Raw genomic sequence first — 15,072 nt, 5'->3', positions numbered from 1 at the left:
AGGAACAACACTGGACAAGGAAGCGTTGGAGCGCGTGCACCCCGCCCCCCACAGCCCGCCAGCCAGCCCGCTGTCTCCCTGCCCCACTTCTCCCCGCGACAGCGATCTGGCAGGGCCGACCCGCTGCCTGCGCGAAGTACGGGCGTGGCTCCGGAGGAGGGAGGGCGGACCTCGCGCCGACTGACACAGAGGCCCCGCCCGTGGACCCACCCTTCCGCGCCCGGAAATGCGGGCTTGCAGGAGACCGGAGTCTGAGCCCGTACCCTGGCTGGCAACAGACTTCGCTGTCTCATTTCGGCCCGGGAGTTCCACTTTCAAAGCACTTTCCAGAGGCATAGAGTCGGCTTGGCCACTGAAGGCCCGGGCTGAGGGCGCTGCGTAAGTTATACCCCTGGGTCCTACGAAGTAGCTGTCATATCTTACTCAAGAACCTTATCTTAAAATCCTTAAGGAGGAAACCAAGAACTAAAAGACATCAGTTATGGGGTGCCTGGGTGGCTCAGTTGGTTAAGCATCCAGCTTCAGCTCAGGTCATGATCTCACCCTCGATGGGTTCGAGCCCTACGCTGGGAGCTGGGAGCCTGGAGCCTGCTTTCTATTCTGTGTCTCCCTCTCTCTCTGCCCCTCCCCCACTCACACTCTGTCTCTCAAAAGTGAATATTAAATTTTTTTTAAATAAAAGACATCAGTTAAAATTCCCACCTCATTCTATCCAACAAGGAATGAGTTTTTCATTCATTTTATTATTTGAATACTGTTCTAGTCACTTACTACATATTGACCTGTGTGAGCTTCATTGGACAAGTTTTCAGTGTCTTCTCTGTACAGCACGATCTGGGCACTGGGCTGGGGGAATATGACAGAAATAGAGAATATTGTTCTTGCCCCTGAGGAACAAATACTTTATCTGGGAAGCAAACATAATTGCAAGAAATAATTCAGGACCAACTTTATTTTGCCTGTTTCCTTCTCTGTGAAATGAGGAAATTGGACAACATTCCCTTCCAACTCTAATACAGTGATGATAATACAATAAATACAAACTAAAGAAATTCTAGGGGCGCCTGGGTGGCGCAGTCGGTTAAGCGTCCGACTTCAGCCAGGTCACGATCTCGCGGTCCAGGAGTTCCAGCCCCGCGTCAGGCTCTGGGCTGATGGCTCAGAGCCTGGAGCCTGTTTCCGATTCTGTCTCTCTCTCTCTCTCTCTCTCTCTCTCTCTCTCTCTCTCTCTCTCTGCCCCTCCCCCGTTCATGCTCTGTCTCTCGCTGTCCCAAAAATAAATAAACGTTGAAAAAAAAAATTAAAAAAAAAAAAAAGAAATTCTGAGGACTTCAAAATAAGTACTTCATATCCCTTTGCTCTCTCATCCTAATCTCCATAAATACCCTTCAAGATTTTACTTGGACATTTTTCCACTACTTCAAATAAAGCACCATTTCCAACTTTCACATAGAATCGCCCATAGTTTTTACCCCTCCAACTGGTTTCTTAGTCCTCTTGCCTGTCACATCTCTGCAGACTCCATTTGTTTCAAATCCATACTTCTCTCTCAAACTCTACCGCTCCGCCATCTTCCTTGTAATCTGCTTCCCAGCAGGGTAGATTCTGTTAACCCTAAGGGAAGGCCCAATGACTCAGTGAAAACACTGTTCAAGCCATGTAGGGGTTCCTTGCAACAAACCTCCCTACTCTCATTCATCTTGTCCCTTTATTCAGCGGATTCCTAGCATTTCCTTTCTTTTTTCTTCCCAGACTGTCACCATGGAGAGATCTCAAATGATCAATGCAACTGAAGTGGGAAAATGGGGGAGAAGATGGAGATAGAGCCCAACTAGTTCATGGTCTCAACTTACTGAAACAAGTCCTTGTAAAAAACACCAAGCTTTTTAATGTCATGGGCACATACCAGGTATCCCCAAATGTTTAATGTTGAGTCCCCAAAGCAAAGGAGGAAAAAAAAATCGGTATTTCTTTCTTTTTAAAACATGGGACTCAAGGGGCGCCTGGGTGGCTCAGTCGGTTAAGCAGCCGACTTCGGCTCAGGTCATGATCTCACGGTCCATGAGTTTGAGCCCCATGTCGGGCTCTGTGCTGACGGCTCAGAGCCTAGAGCCTATTTCAGATTCTGTGTCTCCCTCTCTCTGACCCTCCCCTGTTCATGCTCTGTCTCTGTCTCAAAAATAAATAAACGTTAAAAAAAAAACAAACATGGGACTCAAACTCACCGCCACGAGATCAAGTCACACCCTCCCTCCATGTACTGAGCCAGCCAGTTACCCCCCAAAAAATGTTTCTAAAAATAAAAAGACCTGCTAGTCACTGAAATTCCAGCAGATGGCAGACACTTCTGTTCACCACAACCATGCTTGAAAGACCTAGGAGCAAACTTTCTAGAATTGACCCAGAAACAAAAAGGAAGAAATGAGGTAAGCAGAGAACGAAAGTTTTCTACCCCCCGTTCAGAGAAAGATATCCCTACATTTGTCCAAAACAAAGCAGTTATCATCCAAGAGTGAAACACAAGTGTAATGCAGTTTAAAAAAAAAAAAAAAGAGAGAGACACAGCTGGATTCCTATCCCTAAATTATTAGCTTTAAGAATTCACACAGTTGGGGCGCCTGGGTGGCTCAGTCGGTTAAGGGTCCAACTCTTGATTTCGGCTCAGGTCATGATCTCACGGTTCCTGAGTTCAAGCCCTGCATCAGGCTCTGCGCTGACAGCACAGAGCCTGCTTGTTATTCCCACCCTCCCCCGCCCCCACTCTCTGCCCCTACCCTGCTTGCACTCTCTCTCTCTCTCAAAATAAACTTAAAAAAAAAAAAATTCACACAGTTACTAAACCTTTATGTTCTGCATTGGTAAAACTGTTAAGATCTACCCTACAATACCTCTGTGAAAATTAAATGAGGTAAGAACTATAGTACGGTATGTAGTTTTAGCAGTGAATAAATATTGGTTCCTTCTTACTACCCTTAACCCTTTCTCTCAACTGCAGTAACAAATTCAGAGTAAAACATTTTATTGGCTATTTATTAAGCTGTATTCCTTGAGGGTCTTTAGCCATAATTAGTCAAAAATCTAGTAAAACTGAGGTGCTCGGAAAGTGGAAACAGAGAAAAAGTTTGGATGCAAATAAGGCTCTTAAAAGGGCCCACACCAAAGGTTTCCAGCATCTCAAGAGTAGTAGCGGTGACTCTCGTAAGACTCAAGGATCAATCAGATTATGAAATAGCACACCTAATAAATGACAACATGATGACTAATAATGAAATTCTTTATCATTCTGGAGAAAGTAGGAGAAAAGTCACACATCAATAATCCATGATGCCAAGCTTCTGAGGAGTAAAAATTTCCCAACTAAGAGAGGTATCTCCCTCAGTTTCTGTTTTATCGATACGAACAAAAAGTATGTGCTCCTTCACCAGCAAGTCCTGTACTCAAAAAGAACTGACCCAAAGTCTGGGAGAACAACCAATTCAAGTGTGAAGGGCTGAAGCTTCCAGCCACAGCCACTGTATTCTGTCATGCATCTTCATCTCAGTGGTGACAAGGCCACTGCCCGGGGAACCTGTGGCAGGGATCCCAAGGTGGAGCAGCAGCAGCAAATGTCATGAACACTGTGCGGTGGCACTGGCTCACAGCTTCCAGACTCATAGCTCTGCGTGATGAACTTCTGTCTTTAACAACTCAGTGGGCTTCATGAAGATGCCTTCCATGGTTTTCCAGTAGTTGTTCTGGCTAGGCTGGGCCATGCCATGTACCTCTTTTTGCCCACTAATGGGTCGACCGTATTGTTCTCCAGTGACAGACAGCAGAACTTCAGTGGAAGAATGCTTGAACCGCACCTCACCATCCCTCACCCAGTAGGGCCCATTACAGAGCACTGTCCAGTCATCCAGATAATCGCCTTCACCCTCCTCACCAAAAGCGCTCACTTCCTGAAAGACACAAAGGGTTGCAATATTAGCATGACTGACACATAGGCTCGGAAAGGAGACAGAGAGGGAATGGGAAGAAAACTAAGGCTACCCAAGGTGAAAAATAAGAGGCTTTCCAGGGTTATTTCAAAATAAAAAGACGTGGGGCGCCTGGGTGGCTCAGTCGGTTGAGCGTCCGACTTCGGCTCAGGTCATGATCTCGCGGTGTGTGAGTTCGAGCCCCACGTCGGGCTCTGTGCTGACAGCTCAGAGCCTGGAGCCCGCTTCGGATTCTGTGTCTCCCTCTCTCTCTGCCCCTCCCCTGCTCATGCTCTGTCTCTCTCTGTCTCAAAAATAAATAAAAACATTAAAATAAATAAATAAATAAAAAGACACAAAGGACATGAAATCAGTTGCCCTAGGATTATGTTCCAAACACTTTACAAGAAATCCAATGCTTGCCTTACGTTTTCTATTACAGTCTTACTCTTGTTCTTTGACTTGAAGTATTCCTGCCCCATTCCCTTAACTACATTTTAAGTGACCTGGTAAGCAACACAAGTTACAAAGGGGGATGGGCTCTGGAGACTGGCAGACCTTGAACCCCAGCTCCATTCCTTCCTGTGTAACTCCTCTGAGCCTTCATTTTCTCATCTAAAAAATGATGACAGTATCACATTATAGAATAATTGTAAGAACTAAATGAAATAATAGAATAAGTGATAGCAGTCTCTCTTCCACTTCTCTCCTAATCCCATTCCCCTTAAAGCCAAATATTCAGAATTTCTACTGCAATAGAAAAGTTACAGGGGCATCTGGGCAGCTCAGTTGGTTAAGCATGTCCTTTTTTCTTTAATTGTTTAAAAAAAATGTTAATGTTTATTTATGTCTGAGAGCAAGAGAGAGCACAAGCAGGGGAGGAGCAGGGACACAGAGACGAAGACACAGACTCCAAACCAGGGTCCAGGCTCTGAGCTGTCAGCATAGAGCCTAATGCAGGGCTTGAACTCACGAACTGCAAGATCATGACCTGAACCGAAGTCAGATGCTCAAGTGACTGAGCCACCCAGGTGCCCCTAATTTTTTTAATGTTTAGTCATTTTTTGAGAAAGAGAGAAAGAGAAAGCATGAGTGTGGGAGAGGGAGAGAAAGAGGGAGACAAAGAATCTGAAGCAGGCTACAGGCTCTGAGCTGTCAACACAGAACCCGATGCGGGGCTCAAACTCACGAACCACAAGATCATGACCTGCATCAGGCTATGTGCTGACAGCTAGCTCAGGGCCTGGAGCCTGCTTTGGATTCTTTGCCTCTTTCTCTCTCTGTCCCTCCCCCTTTTGCGCTCTCTCTCTCAAAATAATATTTCTTTAAAAATAAATAAAAATAAAAGATTAAATAAATAAACAAACAAATAAAACAGTCATTTGGAAACAGAGTCTGTAAGACTAAAGGCAAAAGGAACTACACATAATTAACAATTCTACTATACTTGCATATGGAACTGAACAAGTAATAACTAACACTGGTGGGAGCCAGATTATCTGTTAGTGTGGAAATTTACAAATAAGTAAAGAGAAGAGGCTAGAATGACTTAAGTGGTAATGGATTATATATAGTTGGAGATTCAGTAGGAACTCATGTTTAACATAATACAGATACAGGTCCTTACACATATAAACATTTAGTAATACATGGATACATATACACGTTTCTTTGCTCTGTCAGGTGAGAAGGCCTAAAAGATCCAACACACCCCAGTAGCAACAAACTCATGTAAGAGCTAAGATCATGGTTTCTAATATCATCATCCTCCGATAAAAGGAAACAGACCTTCTTGGAGGAATAGCTGATTCTAAGGACTGGGGCAAGAAATATACAAGATGAAAAAACTAAAAAGAAATATACAAGATGAGCCTAGAATATCTGAGTGCCAGAAAGAAAGGACAGTTTAAAACACACACACACACACACACACACACACACACACACACACACACACACAAATGGGAGTATGTCAAATGGACGGAGGAGACAAATGAAAGAGCTCCCAATGGCAAAAGTTGGAACAATTTGAGCAAAAAATAAAGGCAGTGTTAGGGGATCATAACTCAATGTATAAAATATTCATGAGCCCATACTGATATAAATAAATGATTGAATAAATAAGTAAAAAGAGACAAATCTCCCATGCAGAAAAATTCCAAATAAATTTTGTAGCTACTCTATTCTATGGGAAAGGGAGTAGAACTCCCATTCCTTAAGTGTGGGTTGTGCATAGTGACCTCCTTCCAAAAACACAATATAAAAGGAGGAAGAAAAGAATAGCTTTACTAGAGAAACCTGACAAACACTATTTATTTCAGCAAGGTAATCAATTACCAACATAATCATGCAGCTCCGTATGTACCCTTGACTCTGTTATGAAAATGCCACTTTATGGGGCGCCTGGCTGGCGCAGTCGGTTAAGCGTCCAACTTCAGCCCGGTCACGATCTCGCAGTCCGTGAGTTCGAGCCCTGCGTCGGGCTCTGGGCTGATGGCTCAGAGCCTGGAGCCTGCTTCCGATTCTGTGTCTCCCTCTCTCTCTGCCCCTCCCCCATTCATGCTCTGTCTCTCTCTGTCCCGAAAAAATAAATAAATGTTGAAAAAAAAAATTTTTTTTTAATAAATTAAAAAAATAATAAAAAAAGAAAATGCCACTTTACTCCTGTGGCCTTCCTCCCAAAAACCTTTGTAAATCTAATCTATTGTGACAAAAAGATCAGACAGAGCTCACTAGAGGAGCACCCTATAATACACTTGACCAGCATCCCTCAAAACTACCAAGGTCATCAAAAACAAGAATTTGAGAAAGTATCACACCTAAGAGTAGCATGAGACAGGACAACTAAATGTCATGTGGTAGCCTGAATGGGGTCCTGGAACAGAAAAAGTACAGTAGGTAAAATCTAAGGAAATCAAAATAAACCTTGGACTCTGGTTGATAACAAGGGGCACCTGAGTGGCTCAGCGAATTGGGCATCCCACCCGTGATTTCAGCTCAGGTCATGATCTCGCATTTCACGGGTTCGACCCCCCTAGCTGGGCTCTGTGCTGAGGGTGTGGAGCCTATTTGGGATTCTCTTTCTGCCCCTCCTCCCTGCTGGCACTAGCACTCTTTCTCTAAATAAATGAATTTTTAAAAAAATCAATGTATCAATACTACTTTATAGACTGCATGAAATTTACCTAATGTAAGATGCTAGTATGGAAAACCATGTGCAGAGTGGGGGTAGGACGGAAGCAGTCATTAAGGGGTCCATATCTCCTAAAAGCTCAAGGCTTGAAAAAGTAGCATGATACTAGGGCACCTGGTTGGCTCACTAAGTAGAGCATGCAACTCTTGACCTTGGGATCATGAATTCAAGCCTCAGACTGGGCACAGCGATTATTTAAAAAATAAAAATAAGAAAGTGGCACAATACCTAATTCATTTTCCTAATATGGTTAGTTGGCATCATTTAAAATAATAATTTTTATTCAAAGTTTGGAAAACATTGTTTTTTTTTAATTTTTATTTTTTTTTTTAACATTTATTCATTTTTGAAACAGAGACAGACACAGAGCGAGCTAGGGAGGGTCAGAGAGAGAGGGAGACAGAGAATCCAGAAGCAGGCTCCAGCACAGAGCCCGACGTGGGGCTCAAACTCACAAGCTGTGAGATCATGACCTGAGCTGAAGCCAGACATTTAACCAACTGAGCCACCCAGGCTCTCCTTTTGTTTTTTTTTAGTGGAAACACAATGTTACATCAGTTTCAGATGTATATTCAACAAGTCTATATATATCGTTATGCTCACCCCAAGTGTGTAACTACATGTCACCATACAATGCTATTACAATACCACTGACTATATTCCCTATCCTGTAGCTTTCATCCATGTCAAAGGGACTTATTCATTCTGTGACTGGAAGCTTGCTATCTCCCACACTCCTTCACCCATGCTGCCCATCTCCCCACTCCCTTCCTCTCCAACAACCATCAGTTTGTTCTCCACATTTATAGGTCTGACTCTGCTTTTTGTTTGTTTTCTTAGATCCCACATATAAGTGAAATCGTATGCTATTTGTCTTTCTCTGACTTATTTCACTTAGCATAATACCCTCTAGGTCCATCCATGTTGTCACAGATGGCAAGATCTCATCCTTTTGTATGGCTGAGTCTATTGTGTATATATGTCTATGCCAAATCTTTCTTACCCACTCATCTACTTGGGTTGGTACACTTGGGTTGCTTCCATATCTGGACTATTGCAAATAATGCTGCAATAAATATAGTGGTACATCTATCTTTTCAAATTATTGTTTTCATTTTCTTTAGATAAATAGTAGTGGAAATACTGGATCATACGATATTTCTATTTTTAACTTTTTGAGGAAACTCCATACTATTTTCCACAGTGGCTGCACCAGTTGGCATTCCTACCAACGGTGCACAAGGGTTCCCTTTTCTCTGCTTCCTTGCCAACGCTTGTTCTTATTTGATCGTAGCCATTCTGACAAAGGATATCTTGTTGTGGTTTTGATTCACATTTCCTTGATGATGAGTGATGTTCAGCATTTTTTCATGTGTCAACACTGGGCTTCTTTATTGCAGGATTTATCAAGGTGACTTATTATATGCTAACATATACCTATTCTTTCCTCATTTCTTGATTTCATCTAGATGCACAATCTCTACTTTGACCAGAAACAATGTCCTTCAACACTTTTGAGACAAAGCCAATTCTCCAGATCTGTACAAAAATAACAGCTACACCTAAAAAAGAAAGAGCTAAGAACCCAGATATCAGACCACTCAATGGAGTAATGCACAGGATGCCACCACACCTGGTTCCCAGAAAGAGGTGAGGTGAAGTGGTGACTATGGAGATTTCGGCCAGTGTTGACATGTGTCAGCCGGATGGGTTGGCCACATCTGATGGGGGTTCCCCTCTCACACACTGTAGCGGTCTTCCCCCGTATCCTCCAGTAACTATTGCTGTCATCCACAGAGGTTACACCTGTCACTGACTGCTGCCCACTACCTGCAGTCAAAAAAAAAAAAAAAAAAAAAAGGAAGGAAAAGGGTGAGCTCAACCAATCACTCTCTTTCCTAAGGCCAATAATGCACCCTGTGCATAAAATAGGTTTGGAGGAGTAGAGAGGAAACCCTGAGCTTGATAATATTTTTTTGTCTACAGCATTAAAAAATATGTGAAAAATACTAAACATGTTTACATAGTATTGTCTGATAAATTATAATTAACAGTGTACTGTGTCAGAAGACTCTAAGCATTTGCATCAAAGGGCACTAAATAAATGCACTTACGTTCATTTTTTTGAAGCAAGAGTATTGTTTACCTATATATGATATCCTGGATAGCACCTAGGATTTGTCAGGTGTCTAATCATACAATTGAAACATATTTACTATTATTCAACGGTTTACTACTGTCACATCGCGTTACAATGTATTACTTTTGTCACATTTCACAATTAAAAGGAGATTAGCTTTTGTTGTCAACTTTAATCCAAGCGGTTGTTGCAGCTCCTTAATTCCTGTAAGTGATCTATGTTATAAAAGTGTTCTTGAGTCCTCTGAATTTGGTTGATGCTGCCTCAAGAGGTACAATTCTATGGGTTAAAAATACATAGCTACAAGGTTATAAAGAAAAAGGAAAACATACAATAAAAGTTGCTAGGTAGCTAACGTGTACTGAGCACTTTCTTAACATCAAATACCAATCCAAACCTTTTGCCTGAATATTCTTATTTCATACATGCATATATTCTCTTAGGTAGATCTTATCATTACGATCATCCCCATTTTACACTGTATTGTCAGAAAGGTACACCCAAGGTCACACAGCACCAAGAGACAGTGCTGGGGTTGAACCTAGATGGCCCAGCTCTAGAACTCACACTCTTAACCACTCTACCACATGGCCTCCCATGAAGCTTCATTTCCTGTCAAGTTTCTGCAAAGTTATATCAGAGACCACTTTCTCTTATAAACTCCAGGAATATTCTCTTCCCTAGGCTTTCATCTATTACTCAGTTCTTTAAGGTACTCAAGACACTTTCCTAGTTACTCTCACCTTTCCTCCTAGCTTTGCCTTCAGTACCCTAGCGATACTCGCCTTTTACCACTTAACACATTATGCCTTATACCACAGTTATCTGGGTAAATGTAGCCAAACTACCAGTTTCTCACTATTGCCTCTTCCATTCACAATGGACTTTGTTACATCTAGAAAGTGAGAAAGAAAGGAAGGAAGGAAGGAAGGAAGGAAGGAAGGAAGGAAGGAAGAAAGAAAGAAAGAAAATCAAGTCTCCCTCCTGACTTCTGGTTATTGCCGTACAGCCTTACAGCTCTCTTTGTCCTGGATCACTGCCAGGCTTCACTAAATCATGGTCTACACTTGGTGTCTTCCACTTTTTCATATTCCATTCAACTCTCCACTTCCTCTCCTATCCTTCAGAGATCAGATGGGATTGAGTATGTTCAGAGTAGTATGGCCAGTAGAGTTTTCTCCCACCCTTAAATCTTGGATTACCCAGAGTCTACCTTTGTCCTTTTTTTTTTTTTTTAAATTTTTGTAATGTTTATTTATTTTTGAGAGAAAGAGACAGAGTGTGAGCAGGGGAGGAGCAGAGAAAGAAGGAGCCACAGAATTCGAGAATTCGAGCTGTCAGCAGAGCCTGATTCGGGGCTCAAACCCACGAACCGAGAGATCATGACCTGAGCTGAAGTCGGACGCTTAACCAGCTGAGCCACCCAGGTGCCCCTATCCTTATCTATTCTTAAACACTTGTTGGAGGTCAGGACAAAAGCATTGATACATGCTTCAACAGGTTCTTCAAGGGATTCAACTTGACACCAGATTGAGAAGAACCACGGTTCATCCTGAGCAATCTCACTTTCCCAATATTTTCAACTCCCCGCCCTGTGGTACAATGATGTACTTAACTCTCTACCTCAGGCTCAGCACAGATCTTTCTTTTGAGATCCAGACTGAATCTGGTTCTAAAATCTGGCTGCCCATTAGAAGCACCTGAAAAACTTTCAAATCTACACATTATTATTGTCAGGCCTCTCTCCCACATTCTGATTTAGTAGACCCAAACTAGGAAACTACATCAAATTAAAAAGTAACAAGCTGGCACATAGTAGGTGTTCACTGAATGGCTGCTAGGATTATAAAACATCCCAACAGTGACAACTCAATTCCTTTCCTAGTTTAACTGGTCAGATGAGTTTTGAGAATCATGAGCACAGACCAGCCCCCATCTTCTCTTAGCTAATATCATCAGTCATCCAAGACAGAAATCTAGCAATCATCTTAGATGCTTCTCACATCTCACTAGCTGAACTTTTTTGGTCAGTTTTTGTTTTCCTGTAACTTGCTAACTGGCTCACTATATCTCCTGTATCTAGAACAATATTAGGGACATAATAAAATTTTATTGAATGAACCCACCAACTAAGCATTTTAATGTCCTACGTTAAAAAGCCCTCTAAAATGATTTCCTCCCCAATTCCAATGAGTGCTTTAAATTCTCTACAAGGGTAAATTTGAGTAAAAAGAGGACAAAGGAAAAGGATTGAAGAGCGAGTATAAAATACAAAATAGCCAGCACAGAGGAAATATAGTTAAAAAGTGAGGTCTTGGAGTTCAAGACTTCAGAGATACAGCACTTACTGTAATTTTCTACATGTCTGTCTCTCCCGCACTGAGTAGTGCCAGCCTGGAGTAGCTGAAAGCAGCTTTGAAACTGGACAGATTTGGTTCGAACCCCGTCTCTGTCATTCACTAGCTGCAAGGCTCTGAGCATGTGATTTATTTGAGTTTGTTTCCTCATCTGTAAAATGAGGATAACAATCGTCTCTACCTCGTAAGAATGTCATAAATCCAAAAAAGCATCCGTGCAATGTGCCCGGTACGTAACACACCAGACAGAAGCTAGTATAATTATTACGCCCAATTCTCCGATTCTCCGCCTCTAAACTTCAGGAACCTACCCCAGGATCCCCTAACCTTCCCAGACCACACCCCTCAGATATTCTCTTGGCCCCGCCCCCTCCGGAGCCTACCAGGCCCTCCCAGCCCACCCGAACCCGGGTGGCAGTACCTGACCCATATCGCACGTCGTGTGAGTGCAGTCGCACGTTGTGGCGCGTATTGAGTAGCTTCACTACAGAGCCGCATGTAACGACAGCCAGATTGGACGCTCCCACAGCACTCCACAAACCGCCCAACAACAGTAGCGGCACCACGGCCATCCTAGCTATAGCGCAGAAACCCTAATCTTCGAAGAAAAATTAGGCCCCTCCCCGGAAGCGGAAACTGCAGGCGGAACCACAGAGAGGAGGAAACGGAGACGCCCTAGTCTAGTCTTTATGGTTCCTTTGGCTAGAGCGGCCTGAGGAAGAAGCCAGGCCTGACGTTTTCGATCCCCAAGCTCTGTTCCCAAGTCTCTGCGACACTTTCTTCCTGAGCCACTTCTGCCAGTTTTCGCGCCCTCCCAAACGAAGCCTCGAGAGCCGGGTGAGAGGAGAGAGCAAGAAATGGCCCGCCCACTCCCGGTGACAGGGAGCCGGAAGTGACGTAGCACGTTGACGCAGCAGCGGCGGCGGTGGCGGCGGAGGGGCCGTGCGGTGGGTCCGTAGTATCTTTTCCCAGTCTCGGTTCGACGACTCCATTTTCGTCGGTGGGGGCTTAGCGCACCGGAGTAGCGGCGGGCTTCAGGCAGGTAAAGTTCGGACTGGAAAGCGTGTTCCTCGAATGGGGCAGGTGAGAGGAACTAGGCTCCTAGGGCCTGGTCCCGTAAGGGAAGAGGTATTGGGGAGCCGTATGCGGGAAGAAGGGGGGCCCCCGGCCTTCACTGCTCTATGAAGGAAAAGGAGGAGGAAACCGGAGTAGTTGCCTAGAGTCTCAGCGCTTTTCCCAACCCTGTGCTACCCGGAACCGATGAATTGGTCGCCTTGTTGTATCAACAGGCTTCCCGGGATTCCGTCCTTCTCTCGCAGCTTGTGAAAATTGGGCCACGCCAAAAGATTGGGAATGGAAGGGACTTAAGGCTTCTGAGTCAGGATCAGGTGATCGAATTTATTGTTCTGGGGATGTTAAACCTACGGAGCTTTCAGCAGCTCGACCATCAAGTTAGAGGGTGATGCCAAATGGTATTTTTTTCCGATTGTTGAAAATAAAATTAGAACTTTTTATATAGATGCTTGCATTCATCAACCGCCTACCCCAAACATCAGAATGAGCTATTAAGTGAAAACTTCATTTTCTTCCATTTTCTGCCTTTCTCCCCAGGCAGTACCTTGAACCAGCAGGAGCAGTTCTTTTTCTAGGTTGTTTGAAGAAGTGATACTTATTTTTATTTAAGAGGAGGCCTAAACTCTCTGAAAATGCGTCCGTGGAAATTCACTGTAATATCAGAAGTAGCAAGGGAGTATTAAGTTACACCGCTGCTATTAATGAACATGGAGAATGTAAACAGTCTTGAATTTGATTAATTTATTCGGGGGAAAAAAGCATACCTGCACTATTTATCTAGATGTTACTGGTTTTAAAGTCTTCAGTGTATTCATTGCAAAAGTATGATTACTCCCTTATCAGCCGAATTTAGAGCCTTTTCCATCACTAGTGTTCCTTCAGCCAATACAAATATATTCTTTCAATCTTGTATGGCTACTAGATTAGATTAGCATAGTATTGTTACTCTAAGAGGTTTAAACCTCATTAAGAGATTAATCACATCTGGAAGTGGTGCAGTCTAGAGAGGCTCGGGCATGTTTCACGGTTCTTTCTCAACAGATCTTCACAAGAAAAGAAGCCTACCCAGTATAGTGGAAACAAATGGTCTTTGGAGGCAAGTAAATTTGCCCTTGATCCTGTGTTCTTGGTCTCAATAAATGGTGCCATGGTCAGAATCCTGTGTAAAATCCTTGGATTTTTCCTATTACTCCTGGATAAAATTAGTCACCCAATCCTACCAAACCTGCTCCCATCACATACACATTCTGCTCTGGTATCCCGCTTATCCCCCTCCAACTACCATCCTAGTTTTTTATTTCCCTTCATAGCCAGATTTCTACCTGTATCAGCTTTCTTGAATTTTATTCATTCTTCAGGTTATACTAGTTTGGCTTCTCTTCTGACCATTTGGTTGAAATTTCTGTCAAGGTTACCAGTGTTCTCTGTATTGCTGGATCTCATGGATACTTTGTTTTCATCTTCCTCAATCCCTGGAATATGCAACACAGTTTACTCCTGCATTGTCTCCATTTCTCTGGTTGCTCCTTCTCAGTCTCCTTTCCTAGCCACTTTTGCTTTCTGCCTACTGTCTAAATGTTGAATTTCCTTCAGAGTTTAATCCTGGATTCTCTGCATGCGTCCTTTAGATGATCCAGTCTCATATCTTTAATAACCATCTGAAAGCTGGCAACTCTCAAGTTCAAACCCCTAGCCCAGCCTTCTCTGTGTTCAAGAATCGTACACAGAATTCCTGTTTAATAGCTCCATTTGGATGTCTCTTAGACGTCCCTAATCTAACATAACAAAAAGAACGTTGTAGTTTTCCCATCATTCCAAACCTTGTCTTCCCTCTCTCTCTAAGTGTTAACTCTCATCCACAGGGTTACCAAAGCCAGACCTCTGAGAGTTATCTTGTTGTTGTTGTTGTTGTTTTTCCTTACCACTCTCCTCCCCCAAGTCTTTCAGTAAGGCCTGTCACTTCTACTTCCAAAGTATATTTCCAATCTGTCTTAGGTTCTCCATCTCTACTTCTACCACCCTCTTCCAAGCCACTATCGTCTTTTGCATGGGCTCCAACAATAGTATCCTCAGTTTTCCCTGGTTCCACTCGGATACCCCTGCTGTCCATTTTCCACATAGCAGGTCAAGTCTGTTTAAAACACTCCAGTGGTTTTCCTTGGCCTTCATAGCCCCACTTGTGCAGCCCCTCAACCCCCTTCCGTTCTGCTGCCTTCACCATTCTCTGGTCACACTGGCCTTAGGACATGCCAAGTTCTTGCCCACCTTTTCTACCAGGAACCTCTTCCCCTGGCTCTTCATACCACATCCTACCCATTCTTGACATCTCAGCCTAACCTCACCCTCTCAGAG

At 43.4% G+C, this 15,072-nt stretch overlaps 2 protein-coding genes and 1 long non-coding RNA gene across 9 annotated transcripts in view; 2 read left to right on the top strand and 1 right to left on the bottom strand.

Annotated features, from left to right (window-relative positions):
• The first annotated feature begins 33 nt into the window (after positions 1-33).
• Positions 34-8,788, top strand: LOC113592703 (uncharacterized). 2 transcript variants are annotated; one of them, XR_008294452.1, is made up of 3 exons: positions 60-378; positions 1,753-2,426; positions 8,619-8,788. It is a non-coding gene; the product is annotated as an uncharacterized LOC113592703 (long non-coding RNA). The 2 variants fall into 2 exon arrangements; XR_003412644.2 differs by lacking the exon at positions 8,619-8,788 and having other exon boundaries at positions 34-378; positions 1,753-2,203.
• SDF2 (stromal cell derived factor 2) lies at positions 3,003-12,446 on the bottom strand. Of its 4 annotated transcripts, none has more exons than XM_027034517.2 (4): positions 12,068-12,206; positions 11,638-11,797; positions 8,768-8,979; positions 3,003-3,938 (listed from the first exon to the last, which is right to left on the bottom strand). In XM_027034517.2, exons 1-4 carry the CDS (start codon positions 12,074-12,076, stop codon positions 3,651-3,653), a joined length of 669 nt encoding a protein of 222 aa, XP_026890318.1. In that variant the 5' UTR covers positions 12,077-12,206; the 3' UTR covers positions 3,003-3,650. The 4 variants fall into 4 exon arrangements, with proteins under 4 accessions (XP_026890318.1, XP_014936898.2, XP_026890319.1 ...); XM_015081412.3 differs by having other exon boundaries at positions 3,257-3,938; positions 8,783-8,979; XM_027034518.2 differs by lacking the exon at positions 11,638-11,797 and having other exon boundaries at positions 3,257-3,938; positions 12,068-12,446.
• A 101-nt stretch (positions 12,447-12,547) lies between these two features.
• SUPT6H (SPT6 homolog, histone chaperone and transcription elongation factor) overlaps positions 12,548-15,072 on the top strand; it is a 32,459-nt gene continuing 29,934 nt past the window's right edge. The window contains exon 1 of one of the 3 annotated variants that reach the window (XM_027034512.2): positions 12,548-12,684. The gene's annotated coding sequence lies outside the window, so the exon portion shown is untranslated. Of the gene's footprint in view, positions 12,730-15,072 lie in introns of all 3 variants that reach the window. The other 2 variants (XM_027034510.2, XM_027034511.2) reach the window with 2 other exon arrangements.

Source organism: Acinonyx jubatus, chromosome E1 (assembly GCF_027475565.1).
Source record: "Acinonyx jubatus isolate Ajub_Pintada_27869175 chromosome E1, VMU_Ajub_asm_v1.0, whole genome shotgun sequence".
Lineage (NCBI taxonomy): Eukaryota > Metazoa > Chordata > Mammalia > Carnivora > Felidae > Acinonyx > Acinonyx jubatus.
The sequence above is the reverse complement of the archived record's forward strand: the minus strand, read 5'-3'. Positions and strand labels throughout refer to the sequence as shown.